Below are 24,131 nucleotides of genomic sequence, written 5' to 3' on the forward strand. Positions count from 1 at the left end.
TCATTTCAGATTGTTCAAAAAATCAAAACCCATATCTTTCAGTTTCCATCGCCCGCTATTCTAGTTCGGGCCCACCCTTCGCAAGCTTTAGCCACTGTCTCTCAACTCTCAAGCTTGCCCCCCTCTCACTCTGCAACTGCCAACTTGTATGTATGGGTTTTGTTTTAATTTTTTTTTTTTTTTTCTGTAATTCTATTTTTATGATCAAGGTCTGTAATTCTTGTTTTGGAAACTAAATCCTATTTGGTGAAATTTTTTATGATCTTTTTAAAATATATATTAGAAATAGCATGCAATATAGCATTATATTAGAAATAGCATGCAATATAGCATTGTATTGGAGATGCTCTAAGGGAATTGATTAACCATAGAGTTAAGTCCTACTTATTTACGTTAGGCCACTATATCAGATGGATGGCATTTTTTGTGTTAGGCTTCTACAGACTTTATATATATATGATTATGGTGCCATGATATGAGCTTGAGTCTTAGGATCATGATTAGAGTGCGTATATTGCCCAGGATGGATAACTGAATATAGTTGACATATGGGTGCCCTGGTATGTCTAGGTATACATGCCCATTTTATGTGCGATTTACATGTTACCTTCTATTTAGGTTGAGACAGACCTATAATCCAGTGAGCGTCCTTAGTGTGTATTTATATATATATGGACTATTTAGCTATTGTTGAGTTGTCTAGGATGTATATGTGTATCGGGTCTCTGTTTGGATTGTAGTAGAGTAGAATTTGTTCGTGGGTTCAGGTGTTCGACAGTTCCAGTGTTAGAGCTTGTTTGTGCCGAGCAGAGATAGTTACTCACTCTTCCGACTACGTAGGACTATTCTTCATGTTTTAGTTTTGAATTTTTCTTTCAGTTTAGTTATTTTATTTTGGAATATTATTAGGGGTCCACTAGATGGATTCTCGAGTTGTAATAATATTGGAGGTTTTAGAAATATTGGATTATTTAATTAAAATTTTAAGGATTATTATTTAGATTTCTTTCAGCTTATTTATTATTTCTTTCTTTTGTACTCAATGCTTGTTTATATACTTACTTGTTTGGTATCCCTCGGATCTGTGCTCGGAATTGATCACCCGTGGCTCTAGAATCGAGGGGTATCACAATAATGGTGGTGGCGGTAGAAGGCAATGGCGATAGAAGGCGGTGACGGTGGTGAAAGGCGGTGGTGGTGGTGAAAAGCAATGGCGGTGGAAGGTGGTGGCGGTGGATGGCGATAACGGTGGTGGCAGTGGCGGTGGTAGTTGTGGTGAAATATGGTGGTAGCGGTGGTGGTGGTTGCGGCAAAAGAAGGCGGTGTCGGTGGTGAAAGGCAGTGGTGGTGGTGGAAAACAGTAGGCAATGGTGAAAGTCAGTGGCAGTGGCCGTGGTGGAAGGCGATGGTAGTGGTGGTGGTGGTGAAAAACAAAGGTGGTTGTAGTGGAAGGTAATGGTTGTTTTTGGACTTAGAACATGAAGGTGTTTTGGAGAGTTGATTTTTTTAAAAAAAATTACTTAGGAATAGAATGACCATTCTAATATTCCATAGGTTTAGTTGTGGAATGAATTTTCATTCTAATTGAATGACCATTCCCACTTTAAATTACATACCAAACAAATGAATGATTGGAATAAGTATTTCATTTTATTCTATTCCTGCACACTAAATACAACATTTGTACTTTTAATAATATAATACTGCATTTGTACTTTTAATAATAGATAGATATTGATATATATATATATATATATATATATATATGCTATCACTGCACTACTTTACTAGGCCCAATGACTCCAATCCACACAAAGCCCATAAAAAGTAGTAGGCTTGATGATTCAACACCACGCAGCCCAACTCAGGAGCAGTTATATCAATACTCTTTTCCTCTCATCGCCCTCTTTCATCGTCGAAAACTAAAAAGAACCAAAAACCCTAAAAAGTCCCACTCTTTAACTTCCCCATAATTCCAAAACTCTTCACAATAAATCGTCTTCTGTTCTCTCTCTCCTATAATTTTTTTTCTCATATTTTCTCTGTTTTAGAAAATTTCTTTTTTTTTTTTCGCTTTTGTGTTTTCGTTGATTTCAGGAAAGATTTCATTTTTTTTTTTTTCATAAACAGGATCGAGATTTGTGAACGCTCTAATTTTTTTTTTTTCCCCCCCACTTTTCGTTTTTTTTTTTTTTTTGTTTGTGGGTTACTTCGATATATATACATATGTATGTATATGTGTTCTTTCTAATGGTTGGTTTTTTGTTCTGATTAAATTAGGGTTTCGTACCTCCACACCTTTCTCGTAAGGAAGTGTGGATCTTTTTCAGCGTTTGGAGTTCGTGAATCGTCCATCACTGTGAGTACTTTTGCAATCCTTACGTTTTTTCGCTTTATTGTTTGTTTTTATTTGGATTTTAGTGTCTGCATGTCTTGGGTCTTGAATCATTTGAAGGGTTGATAATTGGGCACTATCAAGGTTTCTCTTTCTTTTGAGAGATCTGTTTGTTTCTTAAGAAAATTGGATTGTATGAACAACTCCCTCTTTTAGGCATTTGTTTGTTTCAATAGAAAATATTCTCCAAGGTGAAACTAATTTCATCGGTTGCTAGCATCAGGATAAGTGTTCATTGAGATAATGTCCAGTAATATGTACCATTTGTTTCAACTATGCCTATAAAATAGGTCAAATATATCTTTTTTGAGGTAATTAGTGGAATGTGATGAGAGGCAGTGGCCATAGGATGTGAGGTGGTGGTTGTGGTTTTGTGTCGTTTGGACATACAGGGACGGTGTTGATGATGGTTGGCTTTTAGTGTGTTGATGATGGGGCGATGGCTATTAACAATTGCTGTGATGGTACTAGAAATAGTGATAAGGTGGTTTCCGTTTTAATTATTATTTTTTTAAATCTATTTTCATTTAAATTACTGTATTAGAATAGGTTTTGCTGGGCAGTTCTTTAACATGTAGGATATCTAGGGTGGGGCAGTGTTGTTAAAGGCCTAGGCACGCCTGTTGTCATCCCAGGCTCACTGATGTTGCGCGCGCCTCGGTTGCGCCTCGTCGTGTTTAGCTGATTGTTTTTTTAAAAAAAACTATGATTATTCTTTTTTTTTTTTAAGCCAAAAAGGGACCCTTTTTGCAACTTAATAAACAAATAAACAAATAAGAAAGCCCAAGCTTTCAAGAAAAGAAACTTTTTTTCAAAAGGATAAACAAATAAGAAAGCCCAAGAGTAGTGTCAACCGAACAGAGAAAGAGTGAGGAGTGAGACGAAGCCCTAGTTGCAGAGATGAACGACGAAGCCACGTTAGTTCTTTCTTCTTCTTCTCCTCTACTTCTCTCTCTTGTCCTCTCCTCTACTCCTCCCTTCTTATATTTGTTTACATCTCTATCTTCGTCTAGTTCTCTTCTATCCTAGTCTCTTTTTTTTGGTGGGGCTCGTTTTTTTCTCCTTTTTTTCTTTAACACTTTCTCTCTCTTCTCATCTACTTCTCTCTCTTCATCTACTTCTTCCGTCTCTGCGCCTTTTTCTTGTTAGCAGATTTTTTTTTTTTTTTTTGGCAGATTTATTTCTTTTTGTGCGCTATTTTGCCATTCAAAAAAACAAATTATGCGTTGCCTTTCAAGAAAACAAATTTGTGCTCTATTTTATGGTTGTTGGATACTTGTTTAGTTGATGTATTTGCTTTTTTATATTTGATAATAAGTTTTAGAATATTGATATGACTTATGAGATATGAATGTTTTATGGCAGTTTACATTTTCAATTGTGCGTCTCACTTCACTTGAGGCGCGCGCCTCGCGCCTAGGCTCCAAAAGACCTCTAGCCCTTGGGCCTTTAATAACACTGGGGTGGGGGTGGGGTGTGTCACTGGGGGAAATGTTCGGTTAGCAGTGTTGCTGATGGGACCAAAGTTATTTGATGATATTCAATAGTTTTATTTATTTATTTTTATTTTTATTATAAAAATTTGTAATAAATTACTAGTCTATGATTCCCTTTGCTGAAACAAGTGGCTTATTTGCATGAGTTTTTTTTTTTTTTTTCCTCTCTCTCTCTCTCTCTCTCTTATTTTACCTTAATCTAAAAGCTGTTTATATCCAGCTCAGCAGTCCTTTCAGTTTTTCCATGTTGGACTAACCTTTGTTTGTTTATGTGAATTGTTTGAGTTGCTAATTGTGTAACAAATTCAATGGTCTAATCAGGTTGGGTTTTTGCCAGAATGGAAAAGTTGGCACATAAGATGTCGTCATCATATCCAGTTCTTGACAACCGACCAATTGATCAGTGGAAGGTAACAGAGCTAAAAGAAGAGCTTAAGAGACGGAAATTGACGACAAGGGGGTTGAAAGAAGATTTGGTAAAACGATTGGATGAGGCGATTCGCAATGATTGTGAAATTGCTAAGGAAAACATTGATAATGGGTTTGATACTGTTTCCCAACATGAGGTGGTGTCAAAAGATGCAGATATGGTGCCATTTAGTGATGAAAGGGCCAGGGACACAATAGATCACGGTAATAACAGAAAGGAGATTGATGGTGGAATGTTTCAGGTTCACATGGGTGATAATGTGGCATCATTGGGTGAAGGAGAAGTTCAAGAGGAAATAATGGGTGGTACTGATTCTGCTAGGAATGAAGAGCTGATAGTTCATGCAGCTTCTGAGGAAACCACAGTTACAGTTACTGAGAGTGTGGTACCTGAGATAGAATCAAGTGTTCAAGAGTCTCAAAACAATGAAATCCAGAATGACAGTGGGGATTTGAAGCCCCAGATTGAGAACAAGGATCAAAAGCCTCCTCTTGAAATGGGTGGTACTGATTCTTCTAGGAATGAAGAGCTGATAGTTCATGCAGCTTCTTTGGAAACCACGGTTACTGTCACTGAGAGTGTGGTGCCTGTGATTGAATCAAGCGTCCAAGAGTCTCAAAACAATGAAATCCAAAATGACAGTGGGGATTTGAAGCCCCAGCTCGAGAACAAGGATCAAAAGCCACCTCATGAAATGGGTGGTACTGATTCCGCTAGGAATGAAGGGCTGATTGTTCATGCAGCTTCTGTGGAAACCACTGTTACTGTTACTGAGAGTGTGGTGCCTGAGATGGAATCAAGCGTTCAAGAGTCTCAAAACAATGAAATCCAGAATGGCAGTAGGGATTTGGGGCCCCAGCTAGAGAACAAGGATCCAAAGCCTCCTCAAGAGGATGTCAAGCTCAACTCTTCTGATCCAAACAACCAGGTATCTGAGGTCAGCCCTGTTTTAGGGTTTCAAGTAAAATCTGATTCTGTTTCTTCTGATTGTGTCTCAATTAATGAAAAGAATGAACTAAAGGATAATATAATTGCTGATAATGTCAAATTAGAACTAGATGTTAGGCCTGAAATGGTGCAGCCATCATTCAGCAATGTTGTCGCAGATGGTGGCAAACTACATCCAATGGATGTTGAAGAACCACGTGAAAGCAAAGTATCTGTTGAGGAGAGGGATGACAACAATGCTGCAAATAGAGAGATGAGCAAGAAAAATGATAGTGCTGATGTGGGTTCTTCTGAAAAATTAAATCTAGACCGAAGTTCTGGTGAGGATTCCATGGAGGAGGATGCATTGGAGAGTAAGCAAATTGATTCTAAATACAATACTGATGAAGTTGGAGATAGGAGTGAGAAAACTGAAGTACATGTGGTGAAGGAGGATGGTCTTGCTAATGTTATGCGGGTTGATATACCTGCGGACAAGAAAGACAGTCATGGTGAAAATAAGAAAGCTCTTGCTGCTGCACCCACTGTGAAAAGAAAGCTTCATGGTAAGCCTTGCTTCTGAAGTCTTTTCCATCTGTTGCATTTTTGTCCACAGTATTGTCTGCATGCTTTTGCATAATCTTTTCATTTACTTATATAATTCTATATAGTTCTTTGTTAGTTAAAGGTTGTATCCGGAGGTGTGAACTGTGTCATTATTGTCCGTTGATTCATTTCAACCAATGCATCAATGTATCTGTATAAAGTTAGGTGACAGCTATTATATGATGAATCCTGGTTAAGAATAATTCCACAGGCTTTGCTGTTTACAAAGTGAGAGAATGAAATTAGGTGACAGTTATTATAATGTAAACCGCATTGGCAATGCCATACTTGTATGTTTTGTCATATTCATTAGCAAGCGTTAATTGAGGGTAATACTAGGAAAAGGGGAAGATCAGAACTGACATGGGTTAATTGAGGATATGATATTCAGGAAGGATATTATTACATAATCATGGTTTAATTGAGATTTTGGCTTGATGGATTGAATGGTGAAACATGAATCATGTAGCCAACACCAACTGGTAGCTTCCAGACAATGGGCTGTTTGGGTAAAAAAAAGGTTTCATAATGTGCTCCGCTAGTGAACTTCGTTGTGTCATGTCTTTATTTTTTTAAGAACAGGAAAATATTTTTTAAACATGATATCTAACAGTCCCTAAAACATCTGCTTTCTTGTCAAACAATTGCAATTTAAGTGTTCTATAATAACCTTTGCCGTCTTTAGTTTTTTAGATAATAGAACTATACTTGAGAAATGAGAACGTTTCTGAAATAAAATCCAGATAAGCAGATAATGAATTCTTAGTAATTGAGGTTGCAGAAGAAATAGAAGTTTGAGACAATATAGCACGACCGGAGTTTCTCTTGGAGCCCTGGAAGATACATTACAGGCTGGGGAATTAACTTCTGAGAAAGGTGTCTGCAGTTGATTTTGGATTGACTTAACCATACCCCATCAATGAGATAGTGCTGGTTGGCTATCTGATCCATAGACGTTTGTTTAACTTAAATAATGATGTTAATTAGTATTGTTCATCTTTGTGTTGTTCTTGTATGATATAACAGTTCTATTTAATTTATTTCATTAGCTGAGTAGTTGGTGCTTGTTTGATTTGGTTGACTCTTGAAGTTTATATGCAAGTCAATCTTAATAACTAAGGAACATGTGGCAACCACTTTGTAGAAAAGTGATACGTAAGAGGCGCCTGAGCATCGAGGGAATGCCTAGCCTTTAATGGCCTAGGAGCCCCTCTAGCTACCATTGTGAATCAGTTTAGACATGAAAAGGCAGCTGAAACTTTTGGTTGTCCGATAGTCATTCTTCATTGTAATGCTTCCTCCTTCGGCAGTTCATGCTGACCATTGAAGTTGTTTCATAATACATTGAAATATGAAATAGTCTTGCAGTTTCCATTTTCACCAGTTCTTTTGCTTACTAAAAATTAGTTTCTTTTGGCCATATTCATATTTATTTTAATGAGCTGTATTCTCAGACCAAGCAGCAGTTGGTAACAACGAGACTCCAAAGAGGCGCAGATGGAACTCTGAAAGTCTTAAAGTTCTTGAGCCGCAAAGCATTAACCTTGCCTCTTCTAGTACACCCAAGGACAAATTGCCGTCTACTACTTTGAAAGGCAACTTCTCTAGATCTGACTCCACAGTTAGTGAGAATGAACCAGATAAACGTGTTGGTTAGTTGCCATGATTCTTGTATTTAGAATTTAAATTCACTGCATCTGCAATGAGTACTTCAGAATCTGAATTGTGTGGTTTATTCTTTTCTTTTGACAGTTCCACCATCACCAAAACCTCCTACTAATTCTCTCAGAATTGATCATTTTCTGCGCCCTTTTACACTAAAGGCTGTGCAAGAATTTCTGGGAAAAACTGGTACTGTCACCAGTTTCTGGATGGACCATATCAAAACCCACTGCTACGTCACTGTAAGTCTTAATAATCTGTGTGTGTGTGTGTGTCTTACGGATGCATGCGTGATGATACTATATTCATGATAATTTGTGATGTATATAGGATTTCTATTTTTCTATGCACAAGTCATGTTCTTCGTATCTTCAGACTGATTGAAATATACATGTTTTTTGGTATTTACCCTGTTGATGCAGTATTCATCAGTGGAAGAAGCCATAGAGACTCGAAATGCTGTGCACAACTTACAATGGCCTCCTAATGGAGGACGCCTTTTGATGGCCGAGTTTGTTGTTCCCGAGGAAGTCAAGTCAAGGGTGGAGACTCCTCCACAGTCTGCTTCCACACCTGTATGTAGTGGCACTCCCATACCTTCTGCTTCACCCTCCTTGCCACCTCAACCTTCTCCACGTCATCAAGTCCAGAGGCAGCAGCTTCTTCCTCCACCCCCTCTTCCACCACCACCACCTTTGTCTAACCCTCTCACACCAAGGGAACGGCTTCCTCTTCCACCCCCGCCTCCACTTCCTGAGAAAGTTGACCCTCCGATTGTCACTTTAGATGATCTCTTTAGGAAAACCAAAGCGATGCCTCGTATTTACTACTTACCGTTGACAGACGAACAAGTAAAGCTGAAGGCACAGGGGAAAAATGTCGAGAAGTAGAGGCATTAGAGTATACCCAAACCAGCTTCTATTTGGATTCCTAATGAATTGGTCAGTGTAAAACAATGGTACGAAAAGTGTCATACAATTGTACTTATGCAGGTCTGCAGGGTGTGTGACTTGTGGGAACAGGCTTTCCAGGCGAGGTATGGAAGGAGCAGGTTTGTTGGTGCACTTGATTTTTCCGGGACTTGTTTTGGTTGAGCCTGAGTTTAGGTTAGTCTAAGAACCCACGAATTGGGACGTCTCTTTGTGAGTGAATCAACTCGACTTTCGGTCTGTTCTTGTTTTCTATTGAGCAAGAGATTCAACTTCATTGAACTTTTAATTAGCATCTTACTTTCTAATGGATGATATTGTAGTATGAATCTTAATAGATTCAAACTTTATAATCGGTGAAAAATGTAGAAGCTACATATTGGTGGTATCTAATATTGTTTGGAAGCTTCATGGCTATATGCAGGAGTGTCATCGTTCTCGTGTATATGCTCTCCTGTATGTGAAATATACCCCGTGTGTGTGTTTTTTTTTTTTTTTAGCCGATTCCTATATGGGGCATTTCTAGAATTGTGAAGCCGATTTCCGGACTTTTGTTGATTGCAGGCTGATTTGGGTTTGAGTGGATGATGGTAATGATCATCCCAAGGAAAAGAAGCTTTTTTTATTTGTGGATTCTATATGATAATTTTAGAATCACCATTACCGCAAATCTAAGTTGGGTTGAGGTTTTTCATTCAAAATTTGGTTCCTTTATTATTTTAATTAAATTTATATTATGGCCCTCCAAGTATATGTTCTTTTGTAAATAAATCTAGCATTGTCTTCGGATTTGGAATATTTAATTTCACCGAAGTGCCAAAACCTTCTGGTTCAACTCCATTTAAGAATTGAGTAGGGCACAAATTGACGGTTTTAAAGTAAGTGACATGGATGTAGCCCGTTGGCCAAACACAAATATATAACACATACATGCGGATCCAATTATTTATTTATTTTTTAAACAAAGAAACACTCTTTTTCATGCGGAGACTTTACCACTATTTTATTGTGGAATACGCTGAAGGGAGAGATGTTTTTTAGTTTTTTGCCCTAAATGTTAGATCTCTCACTCTATCAGTCCTCGCCTCTTCTCAATCTCTCATCTAAACAGAGTTACTCTGAACTTGCCCTCTCTCTCTCCAACTGTAAACTACAAAATCTACAAGAATCAGAAGTTCAAAACCCATAAATATTCAGATATGTCTGCAAGAATCAAAATTTCAAAACCCATATCGGCATATCATTTCAGATTGTTCAAAATATCAAAACCCATATCTTTCAGTTTCCATCGCCCGTTGTTCTAGTTCGGGTTCGCAAGCTTCAGCCTCTGTCTCTCAATTCTCAAGTTCGCCCCTCTCTCTCGTGCAACTTCTAAACTTGCCCCCGCCCCCCCCGCCCCCCCCTCTCTCTCTGCAACTGTAAACTACAAAATCTACAAGAATTAGAAGTTCAAAACCCATATATTTTAGATCTGTCTGCAAGAATCAAAAGTTCAAAACACATATAGGCAATTCGGCATATCATTTCAGATTGTTAAAAAAATCAAAACCCATATCTTTCAGTTTCCATCGTCCGCTGTTCCAGTTCGGGTTCGCAAGCTTCAGCCGCTGTCTCTCAACTCATGGTTAACGGTTCTCATGGAACCGAACCGGTTTTACGGTTCGGTTCTAATCTATACGGTTCCGGTTTCGGTTTCGGTTCCGGTTCCGTTTTTTAGGAACCATTGTGAAACGGTTCTGGTTCCAACCGGAACCGTAAGGAACCGAACCGTGTGCACCCCTAATAGAATCTTCAAAAGTTATAAAATTTAATATTTTGGACATACATTACTATCGACACTCTTAATTGGACATGCATATAAAAAGCATATCCAATGAATAATATATTATATAATGAACAAATTAAATAAATATTTATTTAGCAATGTTCATGTGTGTTCTTATTTTTAGGGATTTGACACATCCGACCGTGAATACATACATGTACTTGACACAGGTACCCAACTCGAGAAGTGATCCTTTACAATACGTATTGCATTAAACTATTCATAACACACACCGGATCCTAACACGCCTGAGTCCATTTAACATAACTAATAAGTATATGAGTCTGCGAAAACCAAAATTTGAACGGATCCTCTACAGTACGTATTGCATTAGACCATTCATAGCACACACCGGATTCTAACACTGTCGAGTCCATGTAACACAGCTAACATGTGTGCAGTTAGCCCCCCTTTAAATGGAAAACATGTGTGCAGTGAGTTTTTTTTAATAATTCATGTGGTATTTAAGGGTGATAATAATTGACATGACGCGTTAACACGACTTAAACATGATATTAAGATAAAGTGAGTTTGAGTTTGATTTGATTATATTGATTCGATTGACACAATAATTAAATATGTTCGATCCATGAATTCATTTACAGCGAATTAACTAAACGTGTCAGCTTATTAGATATAGCCGGTTTTCCTAATTGTGTTAAATAAAAATTTCGTATTTGTATTAAAAATAATTAAATGTGTTTGATCCGTCAGCTCATTTATAATGTCTTGACATGCCACGTCAATAGGAATTTGACACTCAGCTAGCAAAGTACTCGTATCAAGTACTCCGTGTATATGAGTCGCCAAAACCAAGATTTGTGACATTAGGCCCCATTTTGCTTTCCTTCTAGACGGAGAAGAGCTACAAAAACTCTCACTGCGACTATTGCAACTCACTCTCTCTCTGTTCTTTCTCTCTCCACTTTGCTTTTATTTGACACATACATTTCTGCTGTATGTGTAAAACCAGAGAACGTTTCTGGTTCTAGGTTTTATAGAATCTCTCGACCCTTCTCATTCGTGTCAGAAGCTAATCGAAACCCTCGTGACCTCTTCAATCCTCCCCCTTTCTCTCTCTCTCTCTCTTTGTAACCTCATTCCCTGTGATTTGTCATTGGTACTGGTTTGATTCGCCGCTGTTTTCAAGAATTGGTCCTGGGAGTTTCTACTGTCACCATGCAATTCCTCAATTATTTCTATATCTCATTTCGTGCCTCTTCCTGCATTTGCCAAATTCGATAGATACCTAATGTTCAATTTGTTCTGTCAGAATTGAACTTAGTCCCTATACTGATTTTTAGGGTTTAAAGATCTGAATTTTTTTCAGTTTGGAGTTCCAGTGCTTCTTTTTTCCTTTTCTGTTTGGGGGTGTGGGTGGTGAGGCATTATCAGGTGGAATGAATAGTCTCTTCAGTGAACAGATACTTGCAGACAAGTTCTCCAAGCTCAACAGCACTCAACAGTGTATTGAAAGTATCCTCCCTATATATTTTTTTTTTATAAAAAATTTATTGTTAAGATTTCTACCCATTTGTTATTTAATAATTATGCATGCTTTGGAATTGTTCTTTTGATTGATTGGAATAAGATTTCTTGCCTATATTTTTCACCTTTATTCATTCTTCCTGAATGGTTCAAGGAAGATAAATATGTAGTGACTGATGCTCTTTTTTTTGCCGAATTTGATTATCCCTGATGGTGACTTGCTGTTGTTTTTGTAGAAATTGATTCTACCCAAATGGGGAATGTCTTTCATTTTTATAGTGGTTGATACTTTACCTGATGTGGGTAAGACTCATTGCATGGGGGCTAAGATGTTCAATTATCCATTTTTACCCAAAGTGCTAAGGCTTAAAGCCGAAAAGTACAACCTCTTTTAAATTTTTGTAGCTCAGTTAAGAGTGGATAATTGGAAAATAATGGTTTCTTTCCTACCCTTTTCTCCCTGTTCAAATGTTCATTAATAAGATTAGGTCTCTTTTAATCACAATCCTTTATTTTCATTCTCGTTATTAATCCATCTCACAATTTTTATTTACAATTTGAAAATAACAGAAAACTTTATATGTTTTAATCTGTAGTTATTTTTCATTTATTTTTCCATTTTTGACTGGGATAGAATTTGAATTTACCTAAGAAATGAAAGATGGACAGGAAATGAATGAGGTACAGTACTTTCAGTTTTTTCATTTGGAAGTTGGCTTGTTTAGGAATTAGGATATAAGGTTTGATAGTGACAATTTTGTTTTGAAATGCAAGAGGGGCTATCCTTTTAATTTGTACAAGCAGAGACTGATATATAAATAAGTATAACTATATGTAAAATTTGTACAATTTCATGATGTGTTTCCAGTGGAAGTTGTTGATAGTAAAAGGATTAGTAGATGGGCCATTATCAAGTGTTTCCAGTTCATTTCAAATGGACAGTGAGAATAAAGAGATTTGAGGTTTTAACATGTTCAAGTATGTTTTTTTAGTACTTTGCCTTGCAAAAGTTACAAATGGAAAAAGTGACAGGAAACGTAACTTTTTTTGTTTTCCTTTTCAAAAGTAATTTAGGTCGCATGAATACTTCTGTACAGGAGTTGTATCCAACTATTGTAGGATATGTTTTATACTCTGGCACTTCTTGGACACTGATAAACATTGCTCTAACAGGTCTGGACATGCCAATATTATAAAATGATCTAGAATCAGCATAATGCCATATTCATTTTTCAAAATTTTTTATTTTATTTTTATATTTTAAACTATATGATAATATTGATTGAAGCCAACTTTGGTTGGTATTGTTATCCTACACTTCTCATAATTTCTTGTGATTTTCTATGATGATCCAATTAAAGAGGGAATCAAATTAATTTATTGCTATCTTTCGTGTTGGCATTTTCTCTTATATTCTTTGTGTTGCTGTTTGTTATTTTGACTTTCCTACATAGCATTGTCACATTGGTGTATTTTTCACCGGAGCAAGGCAGAGCTGGTTGTTGCAACATGGGATAAGCAGTTCCATAGTTCGCAGATGGTTCAAAAAGTTCCCCTTCTGTATCTTGCAAATGACATCCTGCAGAATAGCAAGCGTAAAGGAAATGAATTTGTTAATGAATTTTGGAAGGTTCTTCCTGCAGCAGTCAAAGATTTATTAGAGAAAGGTGATGATCACGGAAAGAATGTGGTGTCCAGATTGGTATGCCCCTTTCATGTTTTGCTTAGGAGATAGGAGAAAAGTTAGCTCATTAAATCTCACCTCCCCTATTATTCTTGTAATTTTGGAATATTTATTTCCTTTCTGATTTTTGGAAGATTGTTCATATGACAATTTCCAGCGATCAAAGCACTATTATCTTTATCTGTTAACGTTTTAGCAGTGTTTGAGGTAGGTCACAGCACTTAATAATGGTCAAGTGCTCATCTCTAATGAAATCTGCAGTGGGGCGGGTTTCAAGTCTTGGAATCATCCTCTCTAGAAATAGGGGTAAGGCTGCCTACCATCTACCTTTCCTGGACCCTCCTTAATGTGGCAGGCTCGTGCACTGGGTACGACCTCTTACATTTAGGCAGTATTTGGTGTAGCAGGAGGGGGAAAGAAAAAGAAAAAATTTAGTTATGAGAGAAAAGAAAAGAATGGAGAGGATAGTGTTAACCTCTCACCGTGTTTGGTTGATTAATGATGGAAAAGTAAGGAAAATTTTGTGTTTTTTCCCAGTAAATATTGAAGAAATAGTGTTAACACCTAAAAAATGTTTGGGATAATGAAGGGAACCATTTTTTTTTTGAATTTACAACTATACCCTTTTATATTTAAAGGACTGAAGGGAATTTTGTTTTTGTCCATAAATTTAAGGGTAAAAGCGGTGTCATAAAAGTGTCATTGAACTTGTTATCCTTTCCTTCCATTTCCCCCCATTTTTTTGAAGGATAGCAAAACCACTGTTGGAGGGCTAGTAAACCCTTTATATTTAATGGAGTGAAGGTATTTTGTTTTTGTCCATAAATTTAAGGGTAAAAGCGGTGTCATAAAAGTGTCATTGAACTTGTTATCCTTTCCTTCCATTTCCCCCCATTTATTTTGGAGGATAGCAAAACCACAGTTGGGGGGCTAGTAAACCCCTCCATTTCCTTGTGATTTTGTAACAAGCACAAGATATGGTTTCCTCTCATATCCTTTCATATCCCATCCCTCCATTTCTCTCAAAGCAAACCTTTAATTGTTTTTTTTGGATAAGTAAGATTTCATTAGAAGCGCTCAAAAGGGGAGTGAGTACAAAACTCTCAAAGCAAACTGACCCGTAGAGTATTTTCATGTCCTTTTCTGTATTTGTTATCTTTTCCATATCTCTTTCCGGTCTTCAATTTAAGTTATTCATGAAGTATTAATATATGAGATCATTGAGATACCATAGTGTTGTCTGTAAGCCCACTAGGTTGCATCATTTACTTTAATAATGGTAGTGATGTGATCTGATCTAATAAACTAATGCTTAGATAATTGATAGGTTTCTATATGGGAAGAAAGGAGAGTATTTGGATCCCGATCACGGAGCCTTAAAAATGTAATGCTTGGAGAAGAATTGTCCCCACCCTTGGAGTTCAGAAAAAAGCGTTCTCGTTCTGTGAGAATTGTAAAAAGGGATTCACGCTCAATAAAAACGGTCAGAACCAAGACACTTCCTCTACCCTCCTTCCTTCATCAAATTTGTCTAATTTCAGGCATTTATTTCTGTTCATCTGCTTATTATCGTCTAACTATATTGCTTCCATCTAAATCATTGCCTTGCTCAATAGAAATTAACCATTGGAGGCTCAGCAGAAAGGATAGTGTCAGCATTTCACTTGGTTCTCAGTGAACATCCTAGTGAAGATGAAGAGATGAGTAAATGCAAGTCTGCTGCCCATCGTGTTAGGAAAATGGAGAAAGATGTTGACCTTGCCTGTAGCAAAGGTAGGCTGATAATGATTTTGCAGTTAATGTCTGGCATGTAGGATGTACTGAAATGGATCCCTAAAATTTGGCATTCTTGTTTTTATTCTTTTCCTCTAAGGGTGCTTAAATGCTCATACTCTGATGCTTTCCACATCTGGGCATCTAAAGCTTGGTATTTTTGTCACTCAGCAAAGGATCCAAAGCGAAAAACTTTGTCCAAAGATCTAGAGGAGGAAGAGACTCTTTTGAAACAGTGTATTGTCAAATTGAAGATAGTTGAATCAAATAGAGTGGCCCTTGTATCTCAGTTACAGCAAGCTCTGCATGAACAGGTACTTGGTTCCTTAACTAATTATAAGTTTCTACTTCATTTATGTGTAAAAAGTGTTAACTTGTTCAGTGATGTATGCATTTTGGACAGTAAACGCTGTGCAATTCAATGTGCTTTAATTTTGAAAATTTTCAGGAGTCGGAATTAGAGAATGTTCGCACTCAGATGCAGGTATGTATCTGATGAATTTGCCCTTAATTAATTATTTCTTGTTTCCTAGTTCACTTGTTTATTGCTTTCTTTTGGTTTGATAAAGATGGGGCGTGTGTTTAGTATGATTTTGCTTGTCCACTGCACTATAGTTTCTATATGCCTTGTCTCTTCTTGATAGTACTTACTAGGCTGCTAAAAACTGTCAAAACCTTTGTTGAGACAGGTTCAGGTTCTGTATTTTGTCAAACAAGAAGTGGAATAAATTAATGAAAGTTTGGGGAAAAGTAACGAAGATCAAGTGAAATGCTAAGAACGGAATTATTATCTTTGAATAGAGAATTTGTCTGGGACGTTATTGACATTGTCTATGCATATAAAATTCTGTTGTAATGGTGTCGAGTTTCAATCAAAATATCTGTTCCAACTTCTAACATTGTATTCAATTTATGGAATGTATTATCATAAACATCATGCAAACAGATCATTGCTAGACACATGTTTTTTCCAAATTTAAATATATATATATATATACATATATATAGTCTAGCAAATATTTATCATTGATAGACCATTGTCAAACCTGTGCAAGTAGATTGAAATTATGAAAGACTGATGTACAACTGGCAGGCTAGTTTAGTAGGGGACGGTTTGATAATTCAATGTTATTACTCTTTTGTCATTCAATTAGCTGTTATTTTAGGGGTTGAGCTCCTGGCCACTCTGCTTCTGTACCGGAGTGGTTTAATAGCAACCTGATTTTAGACGTCAGGCTGGGCTCCGGGCTCCGGGCTCCGGGCTCCACTCATGTACTGAAGTGGTCCAATAGCAACCTGATTAGAGACTTCCAGTGGGACCCACCACCTGTTGGGCCAGATACGGATGTGGCTGAAATCAAGAGGGTCCTAAACAACTCTAGTACTGAGTGGTGCTGAAGCAGCTGAACCCTAAATTTAAGGCCTTAGATAATATTGATTAGAACTATCATCCTGAACCATAGCACCTGTCATTCTGAACCAGAACAGGAAAGGTATTTATGTCCTTGTGACTTCAATCTCCTCTAAACGATTATGACCATTTTGGAGTTTTGTGCCCATAGTTGAACTGTGCATTCATATTCAGGTCCAATCTTATCAATTCTGACTCTTGACTAAAACAAAAAAAGAAGAAAGAAAAGAAAAAGAAGACGAAAACGCATTGCGCCAACTGTACTTCGTTACATATATATATTCCGAAAGGAACTTATTCCACTTGAATAAACCTTGATATTTTTTTTCCCTGGCTTTTAATTTTTTAGAATTTGAACATCCTCAGTAACTAAGAAATCTAGTATTTGTGAATGGAAATGAAACCTGTTTGAGTTTCAAATTATTTGTAAGATGAAAACAGTGCCTTGTACTTCCTATCGAGTCTCACCAGTTGGCATAGGTATCTAGAGAAAGGGTGTTAATAAAATTAGGACCTCTGCCAAATAATATATGCCAACCAGATGTTAATGTATCACTTTTAATCCCTTTTCAGGTAGCAGAGGTGCAGGCAGAGGAAGCCGGCAACATGCGGAAGCGGCTTGATGATGAAAATTATGTTGCTGTTTCAAAACCATCAACCACAAACCCAACATCAACAGATGCAAATGCTAAAGCGGGACAAGCACCAAAGAAGACAGCTGCTGCCATTGCAGCTGAGGTTGCTGACAAGCTTGCAGCTTCTAGCTCCTCTCAATATATCATGACTTCTGTTCTCTCTACATTTGCAGCTGAAGAGGCAAAAAACACAGGACTGACCAAGGCTTCCACACTGTCCAATTCTTTCACATCTCCCATCAATTCAGCTACCTATTCAACGCCAAAAGCAGAACAATCCATTCCTGTTTCAGATCCCAATGTCTTTATGCAAGGACAGCCGTTCACTGCTCCACCAAACAATCCTTATCAATCAGTTTTGCTACCTCAACCAACCATGCAGAGTCGCACCCCCATCTCCCAAGCCCAATACCATATACTTTCTAACCCACCTTCCCAACATTATTTGCAACCATCAGGAGGGATTGTGAGTTCATATAATTACAGTAGCATTCCACCCTTGACATCAGGGCCGTTCCCACCCACTCCACACATGATGAGTCCGATGGTGCCATTTACCCAGCAACCATTGCAGATATCTCAACAGCAACCACTAACATTACCCCACCAGTCATCTGCATTAACTCAGCAGCAACCGATACCTTCACCTCAGCAACTACCGGGGCCTCTTAATTTTCAACCTCTTGGACCTCTCCAGCCACCTAGTATGATGTACTATGCTCACCCTTATCATTCTCAGTGAGAAAAGGTCTTCAAGTAAATAGTCCAATCAATTGACATGTTTAGGCAGTGTTTTTTTTGTGGAGAATTTTTGGACATTTGTTTGTGCAAATTGGTTGAGTTGAGATACTAGATATAGAGAGGTCTTGACAATAATTAAATAGGTTTATGCATCCATAGAGCAACTGACAGTGCAGGTGAAGAATAGAAATGATATTTCCATTGTCAGGCCAAGTCAGATTTAGGGTCAATGGACAATCTCTGTGTCCACCATCTGTTGTTGTCTTTCATTTGTCTTTGCTATTATTTCCTTTTTCTCCTCATAAATTATACTTGTAAAATGTTGTTCCAGAGGCAGCTGACAATTTTGTATTGGCAAGTCAAACCTGATAAAGCATTGCCTTTCTCATTGGATAATTAATTTCTTGTGATTTGTGGAATGGACCTGTTCTGCTGTGGTTTGAAGTTCACTAAAGCTATTGCCTTGAATGTGTGGTGATTTGAAGCACAATGACCTCATTGTCCTCCCTGTTTTTTTTTTTTTTTTTTTTTTTTTTTGTCAATAAACAAACCAATAGGTGTTTTATACACATGACGGTGCCCATGTCATGACTACGGCCTCTTTGGTGTTTTTTTTTTTTTTTTTTTTTGTTTGTCTTCTGGGGATCAGAATTTAGACATCTTGACCAATGTGTGGTTATGCGTGTAAAACAGTTTGTGTAGCAGCCACGGCAATTTTTTTTGTTTTTTTCATTTTTTTGATACCATGGATTCTCCGCAATCAAATAATTGTGAAAATCTTAATAGAGGCGTAGCCCAAAGAATTGTTTGCACTCAGTAGGAATTGAACTTTATACTGGATACTTTATGAGGCACATTGCCAAAGTTATTTTTTTGTATGTTGAACATTTTAGTAATTTGTATTTAGTCCCCATGAGAAGTGTAGGACAAAAGCCATTCCCATTGCATGGTTTCTTTACCATTCAAATTTTTTTTGCTGATTTGAGTAAAACCATGCAAATTTATATAGAAGATGAGCTTCACCTGGTATTATTCATCAAACTGGATCATGAATTCTATGCATTTCATAGAATTCTTGAATAAGTTTGGATTCTTTCAACATTCATACAGAATATATGTTTGCATTTCATAAAATTCTTGAATAAGTTTGGATTCTTTCAACATATACAGAACACATGTCTGCTGTAGCACATCACAGTTGTACCAATGGCCTAGCGGTACCAAGCTCTTACTTCTCAAAGAAAGGTTAGGGGTTTAAGCCTCAGTGGAGGCATGTGTGTGTGAGTACCAACTAGGAAAAAAAAAAAAAAAAAATTCAACACATTAAATATAGTTTCTAGTTTAAACTGATTACTTTAAGGTAAAAATAATAGTGTCAAAAAGAGATTTCAACACAATTACACCTTGTTTCAACGCATTATTCCTACCTTGAAGTAATGTGTTGAAACCAGATTAAATGTTTTGAAAATCTCTACAACACAGGTACAGCAGCGACACGCTACAACAAAGAATCTAGACTTTACAAAACACATATTATTCTCATGCAAATTAGCAATTCTTTAAATTATTCACAGATACACACAGAACACAGATTATTCTCACGCAAGAGAAAAGTAACTCCCTCACCGATAAACTAAAACATCCTTTGAGGGTACATTTACATGGAAACAACTTACACTTGAAAACCCAATATGAAATGTAAAACCTCAACATTTCATCACTTTCCTGAAAATAAAATCTCTAACAAATAGTGGCAGATGGTATATTATTGCTGATACGGTGGAGTAACGGCCGTAAGAGAACCAAGATGGTGGATTCTTCTTCAGCACCACTGCTACGGTCTTCTTTGCAAGCTCTTCTGCAGGGGTCGACTTTGAGCTATGCGACAACTGGGCTCTCTCTCGGATCACTGCTTCAAATTGCTTGTATAACTTCCATTCAGGCATCCGATTAAAGCCAGCTAAAGCAGAATTTCCTATGTTTGACTTAATAGCTCCAGGTACAATATTAATAACATCTATCCCCAAAGGTTTAAGTTCCAATCTGTATAAAGAGATGGATGGTACAAAAGATCATAAATCAGAAAACCATTCTGCAAAAAAATTTAAGATCCACGAATACCAAAGGTTTCGAAATTTGTAATCGTAGGCCTGTCCCAGTCATTTGAGTGTTTGGGCCAGATGTTAGGGTATATTCAACTTTGAAATGATAATCATCAGAATTATTAAACAGAACAGTCATCAGATTTTACATAACAAAATGACATACAACTTTTTGTTCATTCGTTTTTGTTGTGTTCCAAACGGATAATATTTAATCATGTCTAACGAGGTAAGGACCGGAACCCTAGACACCGATACAGAGTTGCACAAGATTCGTGATCTAGACCTAGAGGATGGTGAATAAGACTTGCTTGAGACTTTTAACTGATTTGAAAAACTTTTTGAATCTGAACTAAAATTACCATAATTTTAAATTCAAATTAAAACTAAATATTAAAGCTTATTTAATCTATTATGCTAATTAACATACCAATCAATCAATAATAAATTGAAGCAGTATTAATATGAATAAGGACACTACGGTTTTTACATGAGAAACTCAAATGAAAAAGACCATGGGACCTAATCCAAGCAAACCAAATCCCTTATGAGAAGGTATTTCAAATAGGTTAACAATTCCCCAACCCAAGAACATCAAGTTATCGCTTGACACAGACTGATCCGCCAAACTCTCCACTCGAGTCTCCAGACACAGAGTCTACTCGTCGTCAACAGATCCACAATCCACTTCTACAACCAGTGATACGATTTCCAAAGACCAGTAGTGAAAAATCAATCTCGGTTTGGTCGAGTAGAAGTTGGTGTTGATCTAGCTTGTATTAACTCTTCAACGGTTGTTGTCAACGTACTTAAATAACACTAACCAACTAATGCAGATGATGAACGATAAAAGAAAAATATGCCCTCAAAAACTCTCAGACGATACTCTCTGTATATATGATTTACTCTTGAATACTGTATTTATAGGAAAATAGTGTTTAAGAGAGAATAAGGTTTTAAGAAGAAAAGGAAAATGCTTCTTTGCACTGCTTGATTGATCAAAAGACACGCCGATCGATCGACGTGACTCCACTGACTCTCAATCGATCGAAGTTCCCTGCAGTTCTATACTTTTGAAAACTTTCAGAAAAGGGTAGTTTTCAAAACTCTTTATATGCAATTCAATTAGGATTTTCCAAGTCAAAGCATATAAAGTAAAAATCCTTATGTATGAATGCATGACCCCTAATTAATTAATTAATTTTTATTTTTATTTTTCAAGAACCAGCAAAGAGGTTATCATTAAAGTATCAAACACAGTTACAATCTTGGAGGGCCAAATTTTCAACTGAAACAGGAAACTCACTGACCCAAGAAAACCATATTTTCCTTGTCATAGCCAGCAAAGGTGGTCTCTCACCATACACCCCCCGCGGGCCTTACCGGATTTTCCATTAGGTTTTGTTTGTTTGGATGTAAAAAATTTTTTAGAAATTTTTATTTTTATTTTTTGGTGTTTGGTTGTCCAAAATTTAAGTAAAATATTTTATCAAAACATAACAAAAATAACTTGTGCTTTTGTTCTGGATTTTTTTTTAGATCTTTGCCACACCCCGAAAAATAAAAATAAAAAATAAATATTTTACTTAAAAAAGTTTTACATAGAAAATATTTTCCGAAGAAGATATTTTATGTCGAAACAAATGGAGCCTTAGTGCGGTATCAAAATCAACTTTCACGCTTCCTCTGGGGGAACCCATCAAGAAATCAACTCAAAAGAACCAGATGGGATAGAGTGATGGATATTCGAAGCTGCATCAGAAAATTCTGTCCATTGGCTCAAAGCTGTTGTCACAATGGCTTGTTCGGACATGATGGTGCCTTCAAACAACAATTTGTTTCGACTTTTCCAAAGATTCCAACATATGTACGCAATTAAACTAAAAGAATCCATGCGTGTGTTAGACTACTCACATAACCTGAACATGGAAACCATTGCAGCCATGAGGCCCTTGGTGTAGAATATTACGCTTTTGTCCTTGAATGTAGCTTGAATTCCATCATCAACCACGACCAAGAGGTAGCTTCTAGACACTAACTTTCAAAAATTCTAACTAAACTAAAAATAAAAATAAAATTATAGACTCTAGTTCTAATTCACGAAATATGCCAACATAAGTCCTGTTGACCTAACAATGTCAAAATATAACTTGAAGAATAGTAGGAAGCAGGAATGATCCAAGGAATGATCATTCACAACACAACTGAGAGCACTACAAATAATTATATCTAAGAAAAACAGTGATCCAATGAAGTCAAGACATAGAAGAGCTTGGTGGAACTCTATAAGGCAAGGCAGTTTCTTATGCAATCTCTAATCAGATAAGTGGAATTTTTTTTTTTTTTTTTTTTTAATTTTTTTTTGTTTTTTGTTTTTTTTATTTCTTATTTTTTTATAAATATTATGTTGATAAGAGACGGACTTTAAGTTATAGAAACAGGGGCAACTACATTGTTCAAACACAAGGCATCATTTAGTACACAAGTGTATTCATAGATTTTTGTTAGAGGGGGGGTGTTAAAGACTATCATTATAGGAGCCCGATAGAATATTGAAATGAGTGATTTATGGAATTGATTTGAGGAATCTTCTATCAATATATTCTTCATATTTATCACATGTTTGTATTCTTTCACCAATTAATAGAGGTGGTCTCATTATAAACAAAATTAAGAGACAACATAATGAAAGAGATGTAGCTCTTTGGGCCTTGTGTGCCATGGATGTAGGCCAAAATGGATGAACTACGTTACATTATTGTGTTTTTCATGCTTAATTTCTCTCTTCAATTTTATTTTTCTTGACCAGAATTAACATTACAAGTGGGAAAACTAGCGACTTCCCTATAAAAGTGGGACTACACCAAGGATTGGTGTTAAGTCCATACCTATTTGTGATAATATTAGATGAAATAACATAAGTTATTGAAGAGAAAATCCCATGGTGTAAGTTATTTGCAAATGACATAGTATTAATAGATACTTCTAAAGAAGCTTTAGCAACAAAATTAGAAATATAGAAAAAGGCATTAGAATCAAGGGGCCTAAGAATTAGTAACACTAAACGGAATATATAAAATGTAAATATGCAAATGTAGAAAACGATGACAATATAAATATTACACTTCAAAACCAAAGAGTTACTCAAAGGAACTATTTCCATTGCCTAGGGTCAATATTAAAAAAAGATGGGGAAATAGATAGTGATGTAGTGATGAGCGCTGAAAAGTGCGCATTTAAACCCCTTAAGCTTAAGTATTCTAGGACCTTTATCTATCTTATTTTCCCGTTTTAGACTAATTTCATGTTATTGCCCTTTTCAGGCACTTATCCCCAAAATAAGTCAATTCAGCCAAATTAGAGCATAAAAAAAGCAATCTCAAGCTGAATGGAAGAAAGGAGCAAAAAGGAGCGAAGTGGTGGAAAACAGCAAGTTTCAATCGATCAGACCAATCTTCGATCAATCTCACAGTGATCGATCTAGCCTCACCAAGATGGATCAAACCCCTTGTCCTTATCCTCAAGAATTTCCATCTTCGATCGATCCAACTTTTATTTCGATCGATTGAACTTCTTTGATCTTATCCCCACCTACCACTTTTGTCTTTTTCCCAAAATATCCCAAAAATATCTCAGGCTTGTCCTATTCCAAAAAGGCGCCGCCAAGGTTTGATCGATCTGAACATTCTTTGATCGATCTCATCAGGATTCGATTGATCAAATCTCCTCAAGCTCGAAATAAAATAGAGTCCAGCTCATTAAAAGATGGCTCGTGGTACAATCATTGAAAGGGCCCTAGTGCACGAGACCTGACCATTGGGTGTGACACTTGAGCTACCTATATAAGGATTTTGAGCCAGTTTACACATATACAACCTTAGACATTTACATAATCTTGGAGAGGAGGCTAGAGATTAGAGAGATACACACACCATTTGAGAGTTCTTCCATTCATCTAGGGTTTCCATCAAGGAGAAGAAGATTAATCCTACCATGAGGATGGCCCTTGAGGGTTGGATGACTACAT

General features: G+C 36.8%; 3 protein-coding genes across 4 annotated transcripts in view; 2 read left to right on the top strand and 1 right to left on the bottom strand.

Moving 5' to 3' along the window:
• The first annotated feature begins 1,866 nt into the window (after positions 1 to 1,866).
• On the top strand, positions 1,867 to 8,862 carry LOC132267243 (uncharacterized). 2 transcript variants are annotated; one of them, XM_059768344.1, is made up of 5 exons: positions 1,867 to 2,359; positions 4,213 to 5,814; positions 7,309 to 7,506; positions 7,607 to 7,758; positions 7,939 to 8,862. In XM_059768344.1, the coding sequence occupies exons 2-5, from the start codon at positions 4,230 to 4,232 to the stop codon at positions 8,404 to 8,406; spliced, it is 2,403 nt and encodes an 800-aa protein (XP_059624327.1). In that variant the 5' UTR covers positions 1,867 to 2,359; positions 4,213 to 4,229; the 3' UTR covers positions 8,407 to 8,862. The 2 variants fall into 2 exon arrangements, with proteins under 2 accessions (XP_059624327.1, XP_059624328.1); XM_059768345.1 differs by having other exon boundaries at positions 4,229 to 5,814.
• Positions 8,863 to 11,100: 2,238 nt separating this feature from the next.
• On the top strand, positions 11,101 to 18,421 carry LOC132267244 (uncharacterized). The gene is made up of 7 exons (XM_059768347.1): positions 11,101 to 11,746; positions 13,213 to 13,460; positions 14,770 to 14,925; positions 15,059 to 15,215; positions 15,387 to 15,529; positions 15,664 to 15,699; positions 17,200 to 18,421. The coding sequence occupies exons 1-7, from the start codon at positions 11,671 to 11,673 to the stop codon at positions 18,001 to 18,003; spliced, it is 1,620 nt and encodes a 539-aa protein (XP_059624330.1). The 5' UTR covers positions 11,101 to 11,670; the 3' UTR covers positions 18,004 to 18,421.
• A 182-nt stretch (positions 18,422 to 18,603) lies between these two features.
• The window catches only part of LOC132267245 (short-chain dehydrogenase RED1-like), a 49,378-nt gene continuing 43,850 nt past the window's right edge, over positions 18,604 to 24,131 (bottom strand). Inside the window, exon 3 of the mRNA XM_059768348.1 lies at positions 18,604 to 20,045. Within this exon, the coding sequence (XP_059624331.1) occupies positions 19,709 to 20,045 (337 nt within the window). The 3' untranslated portion in view covers positions 18,604 to 19,708. The remainder of the gene's footprint in view (positions 20,046 to 24,131) is intronic.

Source organism: Cornus florida, unplaced genomic scaffold, assembly GCF_030987335.1.
Source record: "Cornus florida cultivar Cherokee Brave unplaced genomic scaffold, ASM3098733v1 CherokeeBrave_3.0.0_Hap2_Chr07, whole genome shotgun sequence".
NCBI lineage: Eukaryota > Viridiplantae > Streptophyta > Magnoliopsida > Cornales > Cornaceae > Cornus > Cornus florida.